A 24478-nucleotide genomic window follows, 5' to 3' on the forward strand; every position below is an offset into this window, starting at 1 on the left:
ATATCAAGAAGGCATGCTTGTTATTGGCCGAAGGGAAAACCACATATATAACATGTTTTCTGGAGGGCCTAGCTGTAACTGAGAATAATGACATGTTCCTGGGTTTTACAATTATGGAGAAAGGTTTTGTTAAGCATTAACATCCTTTGTAAATCTGCTAGACCTTGTCAAGTGCTTTTTTGGAAATGTACCTATCCATTTTACATGTGGTAGCCAAGAACCAGACCCTAAATCTCTCGATTTGCAAACCGCAATTGCTATGCTTTGGACAAATGCAGAGTTTAGATTTGGTGAATGAAGGCCTGAAGAGGGCCTCAGGCCATGTACATCATCATGCTACCAAAAGTGAAACTTCAGCCCTGGAGGTCTGGAAGTTAAATGCAATTCTTAATGTAATAAAAGTGTGACAAACAACAGGGTGAGGTGGGGGAACCAGTGCTCATTTTTGTTGCATGAAGGTGTGACAACTGCTAGAAGAACAAATGTTTCACACTCATTGCCAACTTCTGAATGGCTGCTTTTTTTGCCAAGACTTTTAGAAGGAGGTTGTAGATGGGGGGAGTCAATGGTTTCTCCCAGATAGCAAGTGATAGAACAAGAGGAAATAACCTCAAGTTGCAGTAGAGAACATTTCGATGGATATTAGGAAAAATTCCTTCTCTGACAGGGTTGTCAGCGATTGGAACAGGCTACCCAGGGAAAGTGATGGCATCACTGTCCTTGGAAGTGTTTAAAAGTGTGTAGATGTGGCTTTCAGGGACGTGGTTTAGTGGTGAACCTGGCAGTGTTAGGTTAATAGTTGAACTTGGTGATCTTAAAGGTCTTTTCCAAACCTAGTAATTATGCAATTCATTCAAGTTTTGTCAAAAAGTCACAGAACAAGAGATGTTTCATAGAAGCTCCTTGCTATGTAATCAGATGCCATCTTTTTCTCTCTTACTCCTTCATGCTTGTGTGTCATTTAACAATAGGTGCAAGCACAGGTGTGCATAAGTAACTGATCCAAGATTAAATCTGAAATGAGATGATGAATGCTTTCAGCTGCCGTGTGGCTGGCCATGCACAAATGGAAACTCAGGGCTGGCAGGTTGGTAGCTATTCCTGCGCTGTTTTCCTTTCAAGGAGGACATATTTCCATAGACATGCTGGGAGGAGGGAGCTGCATGAGCTGGATAGCTTGGCTGTTAGCTTGTTTCTTTGTTGTGCTTCCCAAGTTGTGCCATGCCTGAATGAACCCTCCTGTCTCATGTTGTTGGGTGCTGTGTGATGCTGATTTTTCTCAATGAGGAGAGAGAGGGGAGACGGATGTAAACCAGGGAAGGACTTGAATAAGTTTGAGCTATGTGACTTGTGAAGAGTTATAGTCAAGGTGTTGCCCTTAGTGCACTTAAAATGAGATAATCACAATTAGGCAGTGATTGCTCTGATAAACAAAGGCCAGAGTTCAGTCTCAAGTGAAACCCTGCTAGTTCTCATCCTGAAAGCTCCTTTTTTTTCTCACTGTGGTGATATTGTGTGTTTCTGTTGTTTTGAACAGATTAGAAAAGTGTCCGTTGGTTATTGCTGCCTTATTGCTTACTTTTTATTTCATGTATTAAAACTAAATTTCAACAGATAAATTCTTCTGCTTTCATTTTCTCTCCCAAGTGGCTTTTGTTATAATTTGTGACTGGTCTGCAATTCTTGGAGTATATTAAGCTTATGGTTTTTAATTCAGTTTATTTTACACACAGTTGATGCTTTCCCAGCACCAGCTGTGAGTGAAACAGTTTAGAAACTTTGGTACAGTTTCCTAGTTTTCAGGGTATAGGTGATATAGACACATTAATAAATAACTGTGCTTGGAATGACAGCCATGAAGAAAGATGAGCATGCTTCTGAAAGTGAAGAAGGAAGTTACCCAAAACCAAAAAGTTACCCAAATACTTAACAGAAGCAACTTATTTTGAAGCATTTAAATTCCTTCTGAAAGACTGAACTTATGATTGCAGTATATTTTGCTTCTTTTGTTTCACTCTTGAGGTCAAATGATAATAGTACAAACTACAGCTATTACAATGTTAGAAATTACAAGAACAGACATTGTTTAAAATGCATCCAAATGGGTGGATTAGGTGAATGTCTTCTGTGCCATAAACACAGCAAACACCATTTTGCATCTTTAAAGGTTTGAGTAAATCTGAGTCTCAGGATGTTAGCCCGTGTTGAATATCTAAATTCTTAACATTTTGATCTTCTGCCCACTTTACTTGGTTTTACTCTGTTTTTAAAATTACTTAAAAAGGTTAAAATAATAATTAAAAATGTTGGGTTTGTTATTTCCCTTTGTGCTTCCTCACTTTTTGTCTAAACCCAATATTATTAATATTTAAATTGGGGAAAACATAGAAAAAAATACAAACATAGAGACTATAATAGTAAACTTGTGAGATGAAGAAATATGTCTGAGAAGCAGCATTTTCTTTTCTTTCTGATTTATTTCAGTGTGATCGCTGTTTGCCATTGTACAATGACAAGCCTTTTCGTCCAGGTGACCAAGTTCATGCCTATAATTGCAAACCATGTCAGTGTTACAGCCATGCAGAAAGCTGCCACTATGACTTAGCAATGGATCCTTTTCCTCAGGAACACCACCGAGGCGGTGGCGGAGTGTGTGATAACTGTCAGCACAACACAGCTGGTAAGTCAAAGAGAACGGACTGTTTATTTTACAGCTCCTTTTTGACTAAGTCTTGTGTCAGCTGAAATTACTAATTGCTCCACGGCTGACAGTCCAATGAATTCTCATGTATATGTATTTTTAAACTATTCAGATAGTCAGGTAACAACAGTGGTGTCAGTTCTTAAGCCATGGGAAAATACTGTAAAATTTAATCCAATCTTGTATAAAAACTTTAATGCAAAACACATTCTAATAAATAATTAAAACATATAGTTTCCAAGCTATTCCCATTACATGTGCTAGGGCATTTAAATCCAAAGTACATACTTACTGGACCGGTTTTACAGACAACATCTAAAAAAGTTGTCAAATTTTGCTCTAATATTAGTTTCTTGTTTATTGAATAAAGGTAGGTAGTATATTTGAATACTTTTTTAAAAAAATCTCTACTACTTCAGTTTTCTTGGCTTTATCTAATAAAGAGAAAAAAGAAAAGTTTCAGGTTCAGTTTTTCCAAAAAAAATGTATAGGCATTTGCATGGCACAGCTTTTATATAAGTGTGGTATTATATAACAGATGGAAGTTTAATGGAGTAAAACATAGTTTGTAACAGGTTCATTGTTTCATATGCTCTGGATCACTAAATTGGCAGGTAGAGATGAAAGGTGCATTAAAATGGACGTCCTGAAAATTATAGAATTCTCTCAAAGGAATAGTCTTTAATTTTGAATTATACAGCTAATTTTAATGAATTGGAAGCCATAATGCATAACCTTTCTTTCATGCAGGAAGGAACTGTGAGCTGTGCAAGGATTTCCATTACAGACAAGCAGGTGCAGATCTTTCAGCCATTGATGTTTGCAAACCCTGCGACTGTTATGCAACAGGCACCAAAAATAAGAGCCTCCTGTGTGATAATGTAAGTAGCCTCAATAGAGAAAAAGGAGAAAACATTTCAATCAGCTGGGTAGACAGCCATAAGATTTTACAAAGTGTATTCAGGTGGTAACTAGTCTATTTAAAAAATGCTTAAGTTCATCCTTTTCAAAATGATAATTGACTTACATCAGACATTTGAAAGCTGAGAAAACAGAGAGGAATTTGAGATGTACTGCTGAAGAGTTACTCATCTAGATCAGCAACAGACATAAAAGATGCTGTATGAATAGTAGTTTTGGGATGCTACCTCTGCACTCAGTAATGTTAAAACATCTAGGTTTTGAATGTTTTTGAAGGTCTTGATATTGTCTTGAAGTTACTAAAAGGTTTTGAAAATTCAGGCAATAAGCCGAGCCTGAAATTGAACTAAAATTAAGCTACTTTTCCCTGTAATAAGACAAGGATTGATCTCCCTTTTAATTTATAAAGTCCATTAAAAATAAAAGAAACCCACAAAGTGATGCTGAAAAGAGAACACCGTCAGCTATGCTTTTTAAACCAATGGACCTCATTGACATGCAAGCTGTCTAGTCCAATAACTAATCTATCTGTAACTTTTAAAACACGCATGTTGGAAAAAAAGCAGGAAGTGTTTAAAATCTGGAACATATACTAAAGATACATTGTGGTTTGTGTTCTATTCACATATGTTCTGTCCATTGCCAAAATCTAAATTTTGTTACGAATAGGGAAGAAATAATTGCTTTGAAATTTATTTTAAAGGTAGAACTTATTCTACAGGTAAATGTGATAGAACTTCTTCAGCTTGTTGCCACTTTTCCTGTCTCTTCTTTTTTCAAGACTTCTATTAGTAAAGCCATCTCTGGTTTTTTTTGTCATATGTCTCTTGTCCCTGCATTTTATTTAACAGTGAACTCTTGTGGATCCTGTTGTATTTTCCTCAGTTCTACAGTGGTACAGATACATGCCCAGTTTGACTCAGTGCACCTCACAGGACTCATGCATTGGTACATATTCTGTGTGACATGCAAATTTATCACAATATGTTTTTTAAAATAGTCCACTGTGTTACAAAGAGAAATTATTTTATAATTTTCAGTCTTCTGAGGTAACACACTGCCAGTAACACAGAAGTGGAAAAAAAAGCTTGCAAAACACAGGTATCAATGTTAGGACTATTTTTCAAGACATAGGAGGAATGAAAGCAAATGTTAATTTATGTATGCAGGGTTTGTGGTGAAATGTTAACCTAAATCAGCTTTAACTGTGATTAATAATCAGAGGAACAGTAGTTTACAGAAATCAGTGCTTTATACTTAAATATACAAGAATGTTGATAATGCTTGACTATGAAAGTATGGACAGGGAGATAAAATGGGAAAAATGGGGGAGACTGTATTGCTCAATAAAGCATCAATTGCTGCAGTAGAAGCAGAGCAGGGAGAAATGATTGAGAGGCATTAAAGAATAGATTAATAAGGCTGGGGACTAAAGGCTGAAATGAATTGCATGAAATAGGAAGGCATCATTGGAGGAAGTGTTTCCAAATTTGACCTGTGGAAGATGGAATCATAAGGAATAAGGACCCTACTCATGAAAATTAATTGTCACATCACATTGATAATTTTCAAGGAAATTTGCCAAAAATGGGGCAGAATACACTTTTACTGCATAACTCATCACTTTCTTCAGATCATCAACCTTTTTTTCTTTTTGCAAAGTGCCACTTTAGTCACTAAGTTCCAAGAGGTACAGAGTTCCAAAATTAATCCCTTGAATCACAAAACAATCTGTTGAATCACACAGAAAGAGCATTTGCTCATCAAATGAAGTATTATTCATGCTGATAGTTTGCAAGATGTGTAGAAGAGCTGACTGTAACACAGTTGCTCCCATCTCAGTTTTTGGACTGAAAACTTTATGCCTCTTCTGCACTCTACCCTTGGTGAGAAATGCATGTAGGTATGGAGCATTTCTCCCTTGCAGCATTTCTCAGTTCTCATACATCTGAAGATCACGTCCACCTACAGATCACTGTGTAACTTCAGTTGTATTTTAAAGTTCGAACTAACACAGTAAAACTTCAAAACTGTGACTTTATGGCTTACAGTAACAAGTGGGATTTTAGGAGAGTGGTGTAGCAGTGCCTCCATGAGCAATTCAGTAGGTGTTTTTGCAGAGTGAGATTTTCCTTTGAGACTGGTGAGTAAAAGAGAGAATTGCTACAGCCTGATAAAATTTGTCCACTTTGCTGGTTATTGATGTTTAATCATTCTAGAAAAGATGGTTGCATCCTCTTTGTGAGCATTTGTCAGGAAATATTCCAATCAATCAGGAAGTCCAGATGAACTATTCGAGTGCTTGAGTTTTATGAGTGAAAGAATTGGCTGCCTTCTTCCTTTCTCCCTAACCATTCACACATGAGAAAGTTCTACCAGAATACTGCTGATGTGCTCATTCTTGCTCTAGCTGGAGATTAATTTCTTCTGGCCCTCATACTAAAGTCCTTTACTCATTTTCCTGTGCTGCTTTTTACCCAGACTGCTCTACAAATGCTTACATATTCTATCAGGCATGGCAGTTGGTAGTCCTGTCATGATTCTATTATAGTAAGGCATATATAATGCTGGGGAAAAAGAGCACTCTTTTCCTGGGCATTTGTTTTTAGGCAAACCTGAAAGTGCTGCTATTGCCCTTATCTAGTTTTTGGAAGTAACATCCTGGTCTCAGTGAATTTAGTCATCTTTCTTTACTCAGCTTTTGCTGATTTTTTGAAAATTTACTCTTAACATCCAAATAAATATGTATCATGTACTAGTTGTTGTGAGGAAGCTGTATTTTACCTGCAGAGGATATTGTTTGGAGTTGCAAAGGCTTAATTGCCTTCTGTCAAGGTGGCAGCTGTATTGTCTCATCTTGCAAGAAAACTCTTTCTAAGGCAAGAAAATGAACAAAATATTAGTTACTGTTTTCTCTGAAGAGTCACATGAAAGCAGATTCCAGTACTGCCAAGTAACTATCTGAACAGACTTCAGATTTCACCTTTCTGCACACTCCCTAAATACTGGTTTTTAAAAATTATATATATATATACACAAAACAAAAATAGTATCTCTATTTCTATTTTCACTTCTGAGTTAATTCTTTTATCTAAAATTAGAATGAGCATTCCCATTTTCATTTTTCCATCTACACAGTTTTCAACCCGTTTGTTGTGATTGACAATAAATAAATAAATGCAATGTGTGTTGCGAGGGGAAGAACATAGGTTAAAGCAGTTAATTAAGGGGATTTCAGTCAACAGATATACCAAAGAGAATAAGGAATGTAAAGGGTGCAAATGTGTCAATGAAAAATATTGTGCATAGTGGAGTCCATAAAAAATCAAGTTATCAAACACTGTGTGTATTCTGAATCCTGGATTTCCCTTAATGGAAGGCCTTTAACCTTATTGCTAAAATGAGGGAAAATGAGCTTTTTATGTTCTGTAATCCTATGGCTTTGTTTCTGATGGATTTTGTAAAGTGGAAATGCTGGTTTTCTGTGAGAGTTTATTTGTGAGATTTGGTTCATCCCACCCCTTGGAGTGTTGTGGGCAGAGGGTAAATGCCTCATTTTACGTTTTGAGCAAAAGTAGTAGAAAGCTACTGACTTTTGAAAGTCATCGTACGTGATGACAAGAAGAGATATCAGGGGAGTGCAAAGGAACTTCATTATTGCTGCTTATTCAATTTTCAGTTCCCAAAGCTGACATCCCGAGAATACTCTCAGGTATTTGGTGTCAGACCATTAACCTATGTGTGTGAGCCAGCACACTGTACCACTCTCATTTCCTAAACTGAAGAAAAGGAAAGGAAAAGTCCTCAACCTCCTTGCTCCCCCTTCCTGAGACTGCAGACAGCTAGATGCTGGGGTCCTTGCCAAATTTGTATCAAATAAGAAGATAGTGAGAAATATATGATTAGCATTTATATCAAAAAGGCAGAACATTGAGACCGGTATCAATCAATTACAAAACTGGTGATGGCAGGATGAACTTCATGCCAGACCTAAATATACCCCTGAGTCTTGCAATGCCCTAAAACTTGCATTGAGTCAAGGGAAGGTGCTTCTGAGCTGCTAGAGAGTAAATAATTGAAATTAGTAATGACTTGGCCAATTATAAAAGGTTATTTTTGTCAGCTGTTTCGGGCTTTAAATCCAGAAGTTAACTTTGGAAAAAGAAACTTCAAATGCCAGCTTCATTTGTTTTATTTCATAAGATCAAGCCTCATACCACATTTATTGTCCAGAATTGGAGAGACTTTCTGATTACATTTTTGACAGTATGTTGCTTCTATTACAGACACCAAAGAATAGCAATTTGAAATTACAGGCATATCCAAGGAGAAGAAGTTGATTTTAACTTTCAGAAAGGCTTAGGAAAATGATTTTTTCAGCAAATTGCGATTTATGCTGTGAGAATTCCTATGGCCAACAAGAGTTTAAGTAGTCAGAAGTTATATTTCGGATACTATAGTATGTACATGTTGAATATCTACTAGGTGAGTGCTATGGCTAAACAGTTTGCTGTGCTCCAAGCAATGATGAAGACAAGTCTTTGGAACGTGTCACCCCTTGTCCTGGGTGCTTAAATCTCTTGTTAAGTCCTCATATCAGTTTAGTAACTGGACACTGAAAGAGTTTCTGAATAGGCTTCACCTTGAATTTGTCATTCTAGATGTGATGTGTTCGGTTAAACTGTCCCCCAATTAATGAGTGCTATCACTAGAGTCTAAAGCAGCTGAACTGCTCAGTAGATCTAAAATTCAGAAGCCTTAAGGAGTTGGATTCATGATTAAGGGCAGTGAGGATGCAGGTGTGGTTTGTGCAGGAGAAGGTTGCTGGCATATCTTTTGTAAGTGTTTACATTCAAAGATATAGGAATAATGTGTATTTCATACGTCAGTTATAAACGACAGAAAGGATACATGTGAACTGAGCATCAGTGATTTTCTGTATCAAATAACAATTGTAATTATTAGGTCCCAAGACACACCACCACTTGGTAGTAATGCTTGGCCAGGTTCATTTTCAGAGTGAACAGTATAGACAGATATTTTCCATCAGTGATTTAGTACCAGGTCATGGTCATGTTAATACACAGGCTGTTTCTGTCTGCTGACTGTTTGGGTCAGAACCAGGCTTCTCAGGCATAAGTAATGGGAGGCACAGATTGCTTTCTGCTCTTCTATAACCAGTACCAGTTATAGAAAATGGAAGTACTTTTTCTTAAATGGCAGATAACATTTGAATTGGGGAAAAGGGGAAGTTTCAATTGTATCTCCAGTGCACAACTGGTGAAATTCTGGTTAACAAAACCTTTAAATATTCATTGCTGCCAATATTTTCAATGATACCATAGTTTCCAGAATAAGCTAGAATTACAGAAATAATAACAGTAATAACAAAAATTGCCTATTTCCTTCATAATTCACTTGGATTTTATGTAGTTATTGAAATGGTTTGTTCTCCCCATTTTTTAGGTTTCCACGTTATAACCTGTGGTACATATTTTTCTACGGTGTTATCAATGTTTATTAGCCTGTGTAACATCTTTGAAACAGTATTCACTACCAAGCATTTCACAGGTGATTTTGATGCTTCTCGGTCTGTACAGAGAAATTAAAGATACCATTTTTCTACATTTCTCATTTTTAAGTCAAATTTTCTCCAGATTAAGCCCAAATATTCTGCAAATGGTTTTGGTGGCTGGTTCCTGGATAAGATTTTATTCTTTTAGTTGGCCAGACACTTCTTTGTTGTTTGAAGAGTCATATTTGTTCTTCAAGCAAGTATGTCCCCCCATTAAGTTTGGGGACATACATTTTCTGCAAGTGCATGTGATGAAAATTACTGCTTCTTGTAATAGCTTGACACAAAATTATACTGAAGATACTGGTATTCTTTGCTTCTTTTAGCACTTAGTAATCTACATTTTTCCCTTGTTGCATCTGGAAATACCTACCCTTTGCTCACAATTAGCCACAGGTTTCCACATATTCAGGATTAGAACAGCTATGCTGAGACTCATCTGGCACATTATCCTCTCTGATAGTTACCAGAAGCATGATCCTGCTGTGATGTGCTTTTCTAGATTTCAGTTATTTACTTGAGCTAAAATCAGGATTTCCATCTGAGTAGTCACGTTTGGTGTCCACATATGGAATTAATCTAACTAAATCTTTAAAGCAATTAATTCCTCTAAGTTTACTTAGAATTTCCTAGGTGTTCTATCTTACAACTTGAGAAAAAAAGAATATTAATTCTGTAAGACATTTATGATTATGTAGCCATGCATTCCCTTCATTTCAGTCCTTTATTTCCAAACTGTAAAGTCTTTATTGTCTTTTCATTTGTATCATTGCTTATTCTACTCGCTCTGTGACCTCTTATTTTAGAGAGGGTAACCAGATATACAAATTATGTAAAGAGTTGATAAAAACCAGATTTTTATGACAGGATGAGACTTCCTGTGTAATTTTCACTTATTTTCTTGATAATTCCAGTATTCTTATTGTCTTTTTAATGGCCTCAGAGCTTCCAAATGATTTGTAGGGGAAATGGAACAGCTTTAACAGCTTCTTTCTTGAGTGGTAGCAGCTAATTTTGGACTTACCACTGTCTACCTATAGTCAGTGTTGATTTTCCCCAGGCATTAAGTTTGTACTTCTTGATATAGAAATTAATTTGACTTTTTGATCATCCATTTGGTTCAGTGTATGTGATATATTAAGATGTTGCTGACTTAAAGAAATGCAGTAGTATCATGTAGCATGATTTTCCTTTGGGGAAAAAAGTACCAATCTTTTCCAATATATCATTTTAATTTCTAGTAGAATGTAGAATAATAATACAAAACTGCCTACTAGAATGTAGATCTCAGAAACTTCCATGCAGCCTTTTAAGGAGATTGATGTAATTTTACTCCTTTTTTATGGTGCCGATTTAAATAATTAGTTCAATGATTTTATATTTTGGTTCATCTAGAACTTCAGTCTCAGGTGTAGTCACTTTTCAACAGATGAGATTTTGCTAAAATATTTTTCTTCTGATGTTTTTGGTTTTAAATCAGTCTTAAAAACCTTTCCTGAAATAAAAAGGTAGCACCCCTTTCATAGTGAAGAGCCGTGGAAGACTTTCTTTGTGATCTCTGTTGTGGTTCTCTTTCCTGAATGCTACACATAATCATAAAAGCTTTAGTTGGTCATCTGCTCTCCTCAAAGCAGAATTGTTGTCAGTGCTATATCCAGTCAGTCATGATTTTGTCTGGATAAATCTTGATATCTCTGGGAATAGAGATTCCACATCCCCTCTGGATAGCCTGGCTGCACTTATCTTTTAGTGAAAAGTTTCAATGTTCCACTCTGAATCTGCTGATCATACCACTTAATTATTAATTGCCCCCACTGATTCTCTGGTGGTCTTCCTTTGTTTCTGACATTTAATTTTTTTTTTTCCTTCATGCTTTAGGCATGTTGCTTGTTAAATGCTCATTTTTGTGTTGCCTTCCTCTAGTTTTAAAATTTGGTGGTGGTTATCCTCTCTTATTTAGCTTCCTATTTTGATCTTATTTTCACTTATTGAAGGTGACGTTTTGCGTGTAATGTTTTCCTTCCTGTGGTAGCTTTTGGAGTAACTTCAAAGTTTTTTTGGGTGTGAGTTGAGTGCTGTTGTGTAACCTTTGTATGCTGCAATCGCTAACACAAAAAATGTTTCTTTTACAGTTATGCATTAAACTGGGTATTTTTCTTCATTTAGGATTAAACTCAGAGTTGCTTTTCACATGTGAGTTCTCTGATGAATGGCTATGATGCATGACTGGGTCTCTTATAATACACTAAATATCTAGATCAAATCCAGTCTAAAAGGGAATTGACTTGAAAATCCTTGTTGCTGTGTTTTCTGGTGTTGTGGTCTTTTAACTCTTCTTGTACTTGCTGTTGTCCTGCCTTTTTAATATCTACGTCATCCTGAAAAATAAGGCTGCTGCATCAGTAATAGATCTCTATCAAGAAGTCATATTAAAGAGATTTTATGGACTACAGAACCCTTTTATGAGGAAGGGGGTTAGGAGTACATGCTTCTCTAACTTTTATTCTGTATTTTCTGCACTAAGAATTTACTATTAGATGTTGAAATACTCTATTTTGTATTAATAAAGCTTTGAGCTTCACTGTAGATTTGAGGGTGTGATAATGTTTACTTTAAGTGGAACTTCCAAGTAGCTTTGTCTCTACTGTTGTTTCAGCTTTACTTGACTCATGGATTAAAGATTAAAAAGGCAACTGTTAAGAGAAATTTTTGTTTCAATAACTAACTAAAAGCAAAGTACATTGAACTACATCTGTTGATGATATAGATGAATATTGTTTTGAATTACTTTACTTTTTCATATTTGTAAATATTTGCACTAAAAAAATACAGTGACCCAAAGAAAATTCCTTATAACACAGAGTTTCTCTATTTGCTTCCATCTCTGCGTTTCCCAGAACACTTTAGGTATAAAAGTTATTTTTTGTTCCTTGATTATGAATCCTAAACCTTTTGCTAATTCCCATCTCTGTGTTGCTTTGATCCCCTGGTATTATTTTTACGTTGTGCCTTAACCAGTGTCTTTGTTTCTTCATCCCTGTGCTGTTGCTCTTTCCCTGTGGTTTGTTTCCCCACCACACTGGAAAGTGATGAATGCAGAGACTGGGGTTTTGCCATGGCTTTCAGAGGTCTGAAACTGAGGTAGCTTTTCAGGAGCCCTTAGATCGTGCACAAGATGTGAGACTCGTACTCTCCGATCTTGGTCCAGGCATAACAGACGATGTGTCACCTCCTCCTGAATAGTAATGCTAAACATGTAAGGAGAGGATGAGCACCTTTACATACCCCCACTGAAGTGGAATGTTTGGGATCCCAGCTGAACCAAGAAAAGAGAGAGAGAAGTTTTCAGTTGCTGAGCTGTTGGATCACATCCTTCAGTAAAGGCAGAGGAAGTGCACCTTGGATGAGTAATCAGAAAGGAAAACCTTCAATTTTGTTTCATTAACTAACGTTTTCACTAAAATAAATAAGCATATGGGCAGAACAAAAAATGCAAAACTTGACCTTTGAAGATGACAGTTCTTTATGGTGATTCAAAAAATACTTGTTTTAATAGAAGTTACCATGTATACAATGCTGTTTGGTAAATATTCTTTGAAGGTTCTCTGTCCAGATGGTAAATACGGCCGCATTGTTTACTCACTTCTTTTTCCCTTCTGTTTTGAAAGAACAGGACTTTTAAACTCTATTTAAAAGTCGAATAGTTACGCTCATTCAACATTTCTCTTTTTTCCCCTCTCTCAACAAATTAAAAAAATGCTCACAGGCTTATTTTTCTTTTCTGTTCCATTTAAAATTTTCTCCTCCCCACCTCATACTCCCATTCTTGTAGCTAATGAATGTATCATCTAAAAATAGATATGTTCATCATTCTGTAATATTTTGTATCTTTCTAGATTGGAGGCCAGTGTAATTGTAAGAGACATGTGTCTGGCAGACAATGCAATCAGTGCCAGGAAGGATTCTACAATCTGCAACAGTCAAACCCTGATGGCTGCAATCCCTGTAACTGTAATACCTCTGGGACAGTCAATGGAGATATTACCTGTCACCAAAATTCAGGACAGTGCAAGTGCAAACCAAATGTTATTGGTATGTGTAATGTAAGAGTTCGGAGCCATTTTTCTTGTTTTCTCTGGGAATAAAACACACTTGGTTTCTAAATGAAAGGTATAGAAAGCTTCTTTGCTGAAGGCAGATTGCAAAAATGAGTGAAATTAACTGTTGGAAAATTATTAATTTAATAATTCTATCAAACTACAGCTTGAAGCTTAGTTTAATCAACCCTTTAGCAGTTCCTTTATGGCATAGCTACGTTAGCTTACATAGCTCCATACTAATAAGTCACAGAAATAATGTAATTTGCTTACTGCGTAGATGTTTCTTTTAGGAAATTAACACTTTTTCAATGTATTTTATACTTAATGAGTTCTAAGCAAATTGTTTCCATGCTAGTTTTCTTAATAGACCAAAATAAATGGATTTTTTTCTCAAAATATTCTGTGCTACAGGGTCCTTTGTGATAAATCTATCAATTTTTTTCTATTATATTTCTTTGAACTGTTCCTATGAAATGCAAAATAAGTCAACATAATTCCACAGATCATGTACATAGCTAGGGTTAGTTATCAAGGGCCACATAATTTTAATTTTGTAATTCAATGCCAAGCTGATTATAATAAACTGCTACCTTCTGTGTTATTTATCATTTTTTTTACAAGACGTGCTTTTTTGTTTGTTACTCCCACAGGTATTTTTCAGAAATTAGATTTGATTATAGCAATTTATTACTTCCAGCATATTTGAGGGGAGCCACAGCCACATAAGGACAAAATTTATCAAGTGCCCAAAATACACAGTATATATAATACACTTTGAAATGTTGATGTATGGGAATATTATGCAAGGAGAATTTCCTGATAAAGTGAGCCTTGCATGGTAACTGTACATGTCTCAGACTATACATATGTCTCAAAAAGAAAAATTCATTTTCTGCTTTGTTATTAACAGAATTAGTAATCTATTTTTTCTTCACCCTAACCAGGTTCTGGGTTGCATTAATAATGTTCATGTTAATATATTTGATATTATATATGCCCTCACTTGTGAACATTGACTCATTTGTAATGTTGTAAGTCTTTGTTGCTTTTGGAAATTAGAAGATGGAAGAAAATGCAGAATAACAACAAATAAAGAAAATAGCTGTAAACAGATTGAGGCCTGAACAGTTTCAGTCCTTCTTCCTGTGGAATGCTGTATTTTTCATACAATAAAAAAGGTGCTAGGAGTAGAAAAATAACCTCTGTGCATCTTAAACCCTTTCTCTACCTTCAAGAAGAAGGACTTCAGAGCATTCTTAATTATATATTCTTTGCCCACATTTTACATTTGAACTTGGGAAAACAACTCGCTGGCAATTTGGCAGACAAGAAGTGCAGAGTCTGGTTCTCACATACTTGGTTGTCTACATTTAAATTTTATCCCCCTCATGAAAACATTAAGTATTGTTTTTATTTTCACTGGAAGAGTTATTAAAAAAAAAGTGTAGATCTGTGCTTTCTGTACTTATCTGTAGCTATGATGGGGGTCTGTAGTTATGCAAGTGTTTGTTTGCCGAGTAAAGACCTAATTCTTTCCAGAGTAGATTCTCTTTATTTTCCAAACCAATCGTAAATAAGCTTCTGTATATTGAAACATGTGCAGCAAACTTTACCAGAGAGCTTTCCTCTTTGGATTTCTAAATTGGTTTTTAGAGCAATCTGTCTATTGCCATTTCATCTATTTAAACAAACACGATAACAGAAAAATGCAACTATGGAATGCAATGTTATGAAACATGAACTGTTAGAGTTAACACAACTGTTAAATCTTACTAATGATTCTATCACCAGTAAAATACATTAGCACCAATAATTTTATTAAAGTAGGTCATTCATCTAGAATAAAAAGGTAGAAGAATGTGAATTAAATGCCAAGCGTGCTAACTCCCCTGTACTTGTTAACATTGAATGTGATGCCCTGTAGGCCTTCCTCAGTATCGTTAGGAATAGATTACCTGTCAGGAATATGTATGGCATATTCAAATAAGCACTGCGCATATTTTTAAAACTGATATGATATGAATCCATGTAGACCAATTTTAATAGTTCAAAATGAGTCATAATTCTTGTTAACAATACAGTTATTTTTAAAATTTGCAGCAATAGTGGTCCTTTTTTATTTTCCTTATTGAAATTAAATGATATGCCTTAGGTGAGTCATTCATCACTGTTAAAGGAACTCGCCTTCTGTTGGAGTTTTTGAGTTTTTATCCATATATATAATGCATTCCCTACCATTTTTAGTTTTATTTTTCTACATTGCTAGATGTATTTTTGTATGGTTTTGTATTTTTTTAAATGATGACAATATTTTGCTAGAAGATTGTATTTATATTTTCCTATATGAAACAATTAAGTCATAGCTTCAAAGTGAAGGATTTTCCTACTACAGGGGAAAAATACATAACTGAATTTGCATTTTTCGTATAATAATCTAGTTTGCTTTCTTGTAATGTACATTTTATAAACTAACATATAAATGCCATCCCTTGGGGCAGGGATAAAGCAAGTGTTGACTTTGAAAACACGGCTAGTAAAACTACAGGATGAAGCATGAAGAAAAGGGTTTCTATTTTAATGTACTGCAGAGTTAACGAAATCATTTAGATAAAAACATTTCATTTTCGATTATGGAAAATATTTTCTGCTTTCAGTAAGGGCTAACGATAAAGACTAACATAAATGCAATCAATGGTAAAACTGAACTATGGTGTTAAGCAAATAATTTGTTATAATTAGTCTAACTTGTGCTGTCCTAGTGTATATTTAATGTTTTAATATAATATATTAATCTATTATCAGAACAGATTGTGAGCCCAGTGCAATTCTCTGTGTATTGCATTTCTACAATATAGGGTGAAGAGTTCACCTAGGCATTGATTGTGCAACAGGTGCTGTTCTGGGGGACAAGGAGATTAATTCTGCTTTGTCTTAGAAATGTTACAAAGAATCTCTTGCAGAAGTGTCTTAAATTGTATTGAGAGGCCAGCAGAAAGACATTGCTTCTGAAACAAATTGGAAAAGTAAACAGATTTTTGGGATGCCACAGTTACTCAATTGATTTGTGCAGCCTTGTCACTCCTGTTAATTATGTTGGTGAAGAATATTAGTCCTCCCTTTTTTTTTATTTCAAGTGTAGTAAACTTACCCTTTTTAAAAATGAAATTAATAGCTTTTAAGGTTTGGGGGTTTTTTTATTAATTCCTTTTCTCTTTCCAGGTCTTAGGTGTGATAGTTGCAATTTTGGATTTAAAGCTCTCAGATATTCTAATGAAGATGGATGTGAGCCTTGTTGGTGCAACAGCCATGGCTCAGTGAGCCAATTCTGCAACCCTCTCTCCGGGCAGTGCAATTGTAAAGAGCAAGTGAAAGGGCTTCTCTGTGACACCTGCATGGACAACTTTTATGGGCTGGATGTAACCGGTTGTAAGGCTTGTGAATGTGATGCTGCAGGGTCGATTTCGGGAACCGTGTGTGACGCGAGGACGGGGCAATGTGCGTGTAAACCAAATATCGGGGGAAGGCGCTGCGACGAGTGCCTGGATGGGTACTACAGAGTGCAGAAAAGTCACTCCTTTCTTTGTCTGCCATGTAACTGCGAGAAGGCAGGGACAGTAAATGGCTCTCTGCTTTGTGACAAATCGACAGGACAGTGTCCTTGCAAAGCTGGTGTCACTGGCCTTCGGTGCAGTCAGTGCGTGCTGCGTGCGTACAACCTCAGCATGAGCAACGTCCGCGGCTGCCAGCCCTGTGACTGTGACGCTCTGGGCACGTTGGCAGGAACAGTTTGTGACCATGTTTCTGGGCAGTGTGTCTGTCTGCCTCAGCGCCAGGGGAGAAGGTGTGATGAGTGTAAACCAGGTAAGGAAATTGGAAGACAATCGATTTGATGTAGTAAGTTTTAATTTGTTTGTTATAATTTCCTACAGTTTTTAATGTGTGTTTAAACAGCTTCATGTCTGACATGTCTCTGACATATGTTACTACTTTTTCTGTTTCTTCCTAACTGTGTTGAGAAGGAAGCATTATTATCCTAATCACCATCAAATATTTATTCTATTTCCAGATGCTCTATAATTTGTATTATTACTGCAGTTTCAACATGTCCAAAATAAGGTTAGGTTGCTTCTAGATATTGAGAAAATATACAAGTAATCATGTTCCACTCCCTGAATAAGAGGTAAATTGGCATAATTTAATGAACAGCAGCTATCCTCATAATGAGAAATGTGGATTTGGAAGGCAGAGTGCATGCTCTTCAGGAAGGGCACTTCATGCATAAAGCTGAACATGGCAGGAGGCGCAGAAATGGTTGCTTAAACTTTGATGAGGCTGGCAAACATGCCACTTAGAAAGCATTCACCTGCCTTGCTGTGTTGGGGTTATGCTGGCTTGCACAAGGACTGCTTACAGTTCGGCCCTACAAGTAGGTGATACTTGCAGTTGCTACATGCTTGTTCAAGATTTTGTGCCATATTTTTAAACAGAGTTTAAAAGTTCATTGTAAGTGGAGAGCTCTGTAGTTATATTTCAATGTTTTTGTTTTAAAAAGTAGGTGGGTAAAGTGAAACTATAGGTAATATTAACCTACCCTTCATCATAATATTAAGCAGATAGATTTTGGTCAAGTTAAATACATATGCAATTTATTCAAGTAGCAGGTCACATTAAAAGGTACATTATAGCTCCATTGGTTTTAATATGCCATTCAGTAATTTGAACAGAGGTTAAAAAAGCTGCTTAACCTCCATTAAGTATTTTTTAAAATGCTTTCGTTTAAATTATTTTAGGTACATATACTAATAAATAAGGCAGCATTCTGTTTTTCTTAGTTCCTCCTCCAGTGCTATTTGACCTGCTAACCCTCTGTAGCAGCCACTTAATCAGAGATCGGCAGAAGAGTGATGTCAAGGCTCCCCGAGTCAGTGACCGCCCTTGTCCTTGGAAAAGAAAGGCCAGGGTTTATGCAGAACTAAATGGTTTAAAAAGGTTTAATTGATAGTGTGAACAGGCTGGTTTGTAGAAAAGCTTACATGGCGCTCAGAGGAATAGTCCCACAATAGTTCCTGTTAAAAAGAGAAATAATTTTAAAAAGTATTTGTGTAAGCATTATTTTTAACTTTTCTAACTGACAGCTAAAAGCATGTATGTGCTGAGCACTGAGCTCTGTGCAGCAGGTGAAAGTGTAAATTCTTATCTTTGTAAAAGCACTGTATTGCTCTTAGGAGAACACAGTGAGCTGTGCTATTTTCACTGTTTTAGTGAGAGCTTATTTCGATGTTTAATATTTCTAACTTTTATATAAATATTCTTTGTTAGTGTGTTCTAGAAGAGACTTTTCTCCAAAACAGGGAAGAGTATATAAAAAGTCTTCCATATAGAAATACAGATTTTAATTGGTTTCAAGTGCTGTAAACACGTCCTATGGCTTTGTCCTGGGACAAAGATAAGAAAACATACCCCAAATGTATAAGAAAATGTACTCCAAGTGTATATGTAGCCAACACAGCCTAATTAAATCACACAAAAATGAGTTAATACTGGCAGCCCTGAAAACGTACTGACGATTTCTGAGTCTGTTGGGACATTTCAAGTCTATGACACAAGTTAAGTGGCGCTTAAAATAACATCCCAGTGTAGCATATCTTTTATGTGCTTTGATAAAATCCAGGAAGTTTCCAAAAGTTACCAAAATCTTAATGCAGGAAGAGTTGTCAATTGAGAAAAGATCAAAATGGTTGTAGCTTTTGGAAATTGTTTTATAAGCAGTATAGCTCTTTTTGGAGCATTCAGCCATGTGTTTCATCTATTAGGCTGTATCCATGGCCTCTTGTTGATTTACCAAAATATGAATATTGATCTAATATCAATATCCAACTGAGATGGACAAAAACTCTCTAACAGTTTAGAGTTAGAAAGTGTATGTTTTATTTGGTGCCAGGCACTGCGTGGGATAGCTCCCTAAGATGCAGGGCCCCGATCCAAACAAACACAGAGCTTTTTATTTACAAAAATTATGAATATCCAAAATACAAATGCATATTCATAACATTAACACCTCCCATTCTCCGCTTCGTATGGAAATGAGCTTAAATGCCATTAAGCATGCATAGTGTGTGTTCTGAATTGAATCGGTGGTCTTGAATTGGGTTAGTGGTCTTAAAAAGATGAAGTAACTCATCTTCCTCGTTTTGACCTTTTTGCTTCTCTGAACTTTAACAATCCTAATTACTTTAGTGACCTCTAAGTTTCCTCTTGCATGACTTTTGAACGGTTTCCCAGCAAGGGAGGAAATTGGTTCCCTACACCAACTTACCAAAGTTTCTATTCCTTGTTCTAAGCACAGCTAAGCAAACATACAAATGACAGATCATCAGTTATTTGGTAATCAGTTACTAACATCTTAAAACCCATTTCAGGTCCAGGTCTCTTAACTATTTTAATTAACTCTAGCTGGGCCCAAATTCCTTCCTATTCTAACTAATTTCAACACAGCTAGCCTATAACTACAATCTTTATGTTTCTTCTAAATCTGTGTTTCATTGTTTTCCAGTTTGTTCTCATACAAGTAAGATTTTGGTAGATTGGCGTACATTTTATCTTTTGTTTAAACTAATGGTGTTTGCAAAGAGAGGAGCACTTGATTCTAACATGAAGCAAAGTGAAAGAGCAGTTTTACCTTGTACAGAAACCTGCTTTTGAGATGTCGTAGTTTGCAGTGGTTCAAACACAGGTTCTCTTCAGCTCCCAAATCATTGTGAACATTTTGTCCCCGCCTCGTTCTGAAACTGTTACTGACTGGGATTTGTGCCTCACAAATGCTATTCAGCACAGGTCTTGGGTCTGGTTAGGAGACCAGCAAAGCTGTAAAAAAGGCGTTTTTAAAGTTCTTTACTCCATAAACACAGGTTTGCATAGAATGCTACGTAGTATGGCAAAGATGTAAAGTAGCATGTAGGATGTGTGTCTGGGCACCAATACTGAGGGTTTGTGTACATACTACCTCTGTTGGCCAGAAAAATATGAATTATCTTGTGACACCACTGCTGGTGTGGTTAACTGTGCATTTTGAAACCCAGCCCATGGTTAAAAAATGAGCTGCTGGAGATGGTAAGCCTGTAAAAGTGCTAAGGAATTGGTCATGTTCCTTCTCTATACAGAGGGAGAAATGCTAAGAGGATGATTAAAAAAAAGCTGAATACTTTGCTATGACTTTCATTCTTCCTTTTGAAGAGTATGTTTGATTGACAAATGTGATCAGTTATGGTTGAATTGAAAAAAAAATCTGAAAAAGAATAAGCATAATACTAGTTATATACATAGATATCACAGAGATTTGCAGTGGCTGTCTTAAAATTGGAAATTGGCTCTATTATACAACAGTGGATCCTTCATAAAGCAACTTTTATGAGCCCTTCTAACCTTGCTGTAAATTAAGCTTGCATTAAGTTGTTACTCTTTCCTAGGTGGAGCCAAATTCTAGATGGTGGAAGTAAATAATAATAATAATGATTATGACAAACAGTATGAATTTGTAACCTGATGTTTTCTCTTTTTCGCTCCACATTTAATCATATTAATTCACTTACAAATTAGTTGGGGGAAGAAATTTTTTGTCTCTTCCTATCCCTCACTTTTAAAAACAATTTTGCCTTTACCTGCTACTTCAGGGGGAAAAAAGTAATTGTGGTAGTGTCCAGAAACTTTTAAAGCATTTCTAAAAGATTATAATAAAAAATATCCTACCAAATCCTTCACTGCTCTACAGTGGTTTAGGAATTATGGCTGTAGGAGAGCCAAGATGTTTAACACTAAGGTATAGATTATAACTAGTAATTTCACTGCTACAATAAAAGCAGTATATGCTGTAGTAATTGATCCTGCTCAGGGAAAATGAATTTATTTTCTAGAGATGTGCTTATTTGCCCATTATATCATAGACTTCTCTTAGATGTTATTTTATACAAAAGAATCATAAAATCATAGTTCCATGCAAAATTTTGGACGGACAAGGATCTGGTTTAGCCTGAGTGCTTATCATTTACCACAACTATAAAATGGGTCCTGAAGAAGTGCTTTGACCTTTTGCAGGAGTCCAAGGCTTAAACTTGTTTCCAACCTTCCTGTTAGGTTCTGCGAGTGGAGTCGTTCATTGTGCTCAGGAGTGACATTGCTGGGAAATGGTCTCCCCTATTTATGCACAGGATGGGCACTGTGCAGCGCAGAGAAGTGCAGCAGGAGATAATACATGCTGCCTCACTAATAACTTCAGGCTATTTGCTCTCCGTGGTGCCTCAGTTCGGGGCCTCTCTGGAATAAAGTGCCAACAGCGTGGTTTTTTATGATGCGAATGTATGTTAACTGGAGACTGATATCACTTCACTGTCCACTTGAGATTTATCTCACTGAGGACCAGAGGCTAAACTTGAACAAAGATTTGAGCAGTAAAATTCTAATGTTTTCAATTTGTTTAGTTCCTCTGCTATTTGGATATGAGCTCACAGTGCAACACTGCTGCAAAGGCAGAGAATACCACCCTAGGGGTGTATATATAGAGCTATCTCTTGTAAGACAAATAATAAGGCCTCGGGCAATATGACATGTTACAATATAATTTTGGGCTCCTTATTATAAAGCAGGACATCGGGAAGTTATTGGACAGCAAAAAATATTCAGTAGCTGAGAACATGACTAAGAAACTACTGATTGAACTTGATCTGGAGAGAGGGCAAGTGTCTGAGAATGCTGTGTGTCTCAGTAGCAGCTGAAATCTTTCTATTGAAGTTGTAAAATAATAACTAATAACCACCAGCTAAGGGAGATAGAAACTCATATCAATGGCCCTATTTTAGGATTCATGTTCCAAGATAGGTGCTTGCTGTTGTCTAGTGTCTCTTAATACTGTGCCATCAGGACTGGTTGCAGAGCTGTTGTGCATTGCTACATTTTTAATAAACTGTTCCAATCCAAAGGGGGGGGAGGGGGAGAATAAAGAGAAGAACCTGTGTGAAAAAAATAGTTAAACATTTATTAATGATCAGGTGAAAATAGAAAATATTTTGGAAACTTACGTAATTATATTTTTTTACTAGTGTGCCATTACTTAAATTGTCTTCTGATCAGAAAGAAATTATTAAGAATGGAGTAAGACCATACATAGTGAAATAGATTATGCAAATGGAACACCATCATTAAGAGAATGTATCTAACAGCTCTTTTGTTAGGAACTTCTGGTGAGGTTGTGAATAATGGGTAAATTTTTTGATGACCAGATTAGAGGTGTATAAATTGTATCTAACTGTATTTATTAGTAATGTGTTAAAGGTATAAATAAAGATTGCTGGTGAGGGCAATAGGATGAAAGATGGCATAGCAGAAGCATACCAGATATAGTGTGGGGAATGTGAAGTGAATGCTCAAGTTCATAATTGGAAATAATACACAAGGAGAAGGAATTTGGAGTGAAAGCACTTTAACAGCAGATAAGTATCTTTCTTTTATCAGTTTATTAGTTTCTGTAAAAGTATTTGTGTAGGACACAAGCTCTGTGTTAAGGAGTAAAATGTAAATTTTACCTAGAACCTGGTAATGCTCATCAAATGTAGCTTTTCCAAACACTATAATGTTTCAAGGATTAAGTCAACCACTGGTTGAGAAAAATTAGGAGACATTCTTAAGAAGTTATGTGCATTTCTTATGGTTTGCAGCTGTTCATTTTCAGAGCTGAGATCCCAGACTAGAATGGACAAATGTCTCTTCCCTGTTATTTTTTTGTTTCTAGTGTTTGTGGTGCATTCATGAGTACTTCTGAAATCCTTGGGTCTTTACTTTCCCCACAGACATGTTAACATACTCTACTCCCCCCTATTTTGCATTTGCTCTGGCTAGGAGTCTGAAGAGAGATAACAAAAGGATTCTCAAAATCCCTTTTTTCCCCCAGGTTTTTATTTTTCTCCATCCAGCATCACTGGCTGTCTGCCATGCCTGTGCCACATAGCTGGTTCTGTGAATCAGATCTGTGATAAACTCACTGGCCAATGTAGTTGCCAAGATGCCTCTGTGACAGGACAGACATGTGAACGGTGCAAAGAACTTTATTTTGGATTTGACTCTGTCACAGGCAGGTGAGTGTTTCTTTTTTACAGGTCACTTATATCATCCTTGTTACATGTTTTCTCATGGCTCAGTCAAGGGTTTAGTGACAATGAAAAGATGTGTTTGAGTTACATTAATCCTTCTATGAGTTCACGTGTGCACTCTGATTTATGTGTGATACATTACACAATCCCCAGTGCTCCCATGAGCTGAAGGAAATAGAAATTTTGCCATGGATTTAGAAACAGCATGAAAGGTGTATAAGGCTAAGTTATAGCAATTTCTTAATTGGTTCCCTATGTTGTCTCTGCATCTTCAGTAAGATGTGCTGTTTTCTGAGGTCTTAAATATTGACTATTAAAATGCAGGGAATTTGCCATTCTTATAACTAATGAATGATTTGGAAAATTTCAGGAAGATTTAGTGGGGGACAGTGGGGAGGGAAAGGGAGAACTACAGATATCCCTGACTTTTCAAATTTCTTTTGGTAACAGCAGTACAAATATTCCCTGCACCTTTATTCTTAAAGATTATTTTTTCTGAAGCAGTGTATTCTTTTTCAACATTTTGTTATGTGCCACAGGGTAAATTGTATTTCTAATGTAGCCAGGGGTCTTTAGGTACACTGGAATTATATGGATTCCCTGGATTATAAGGAGGAAACATATTTATATAGTGCACTGTTAATTCAACTATTGCTCTTTTTTTTTCAGGATTATCTTTCATGCCTAGTCCTCACAATCTCAATTTCCTTTTTAAAATATTTTCCACAAAGATTGCACAGCCCTTCTGCTGTCATCTTTTCATGCAGACTGATGGTGTTAAATTTTTTTGTTATATATGGTATTTTTGCCTTTAAAAAAACCCAAACCACATACCACAGGCAGAAGCAAAATCTGTACAATGTTCCCCTCCCTCTGCTCCTCTCCCTGAGCTAGTGTGGGGTAGACGTGCTTTTAGGCAGTGATTATCAGTGTCATCTTGCATATATTTGACATTATTCTGCAGATTTTTCATTTTAACTTTTATGTTACTGTCACTCATTAGGAGATTTTTAAAATTATTTTTTACTGTTTCGGGTCACAG

At 36.2% G+C, this 24478-nt stretch overlaps 1 protein-coding gene across 1 annotated transcript in view; it reads left to right on the plus strand.

The window, feature by feature from the left end:
• USH2A (usherin) overlaps positions 1–24478 on the plus strand; it is a gene marked incomplete at its 5' end in the record, with an annotated part of 385998 nt that overhangs the window by 45023 nt on the left and 316497 nt on the right. The window contains 5 exons of the mRNA XM_082300920.1: positions 2485–2680; positions 3452–3582; positions 13094–13289; positions 16517–17158; positions 23238–23421. Of these exons, the coding sequence (XP_082157046.1) occupies positions 2485–2680; positions 3452–3582; positions 13094–13289; positions 16517–17158; positions 23238–23421 (1349 nt within the window). The remainder of the gene's footprint in view (positions 1–2484; positions 2681–3451; positions 3583–13093; positions 13290–16516; positions 17159–23237; positions 23422–24478) is intronic.

Source organism: Coloeus monedula, assembly GCF_965178545.1.
Source record: "Coloeus monedula genome assembly, chromosome: 2".
NCBI lineage: Eukaryota > Metazoa > Chordata > Aves > Passeriformes > Corvidae > Coloeus > Coloeus monedula.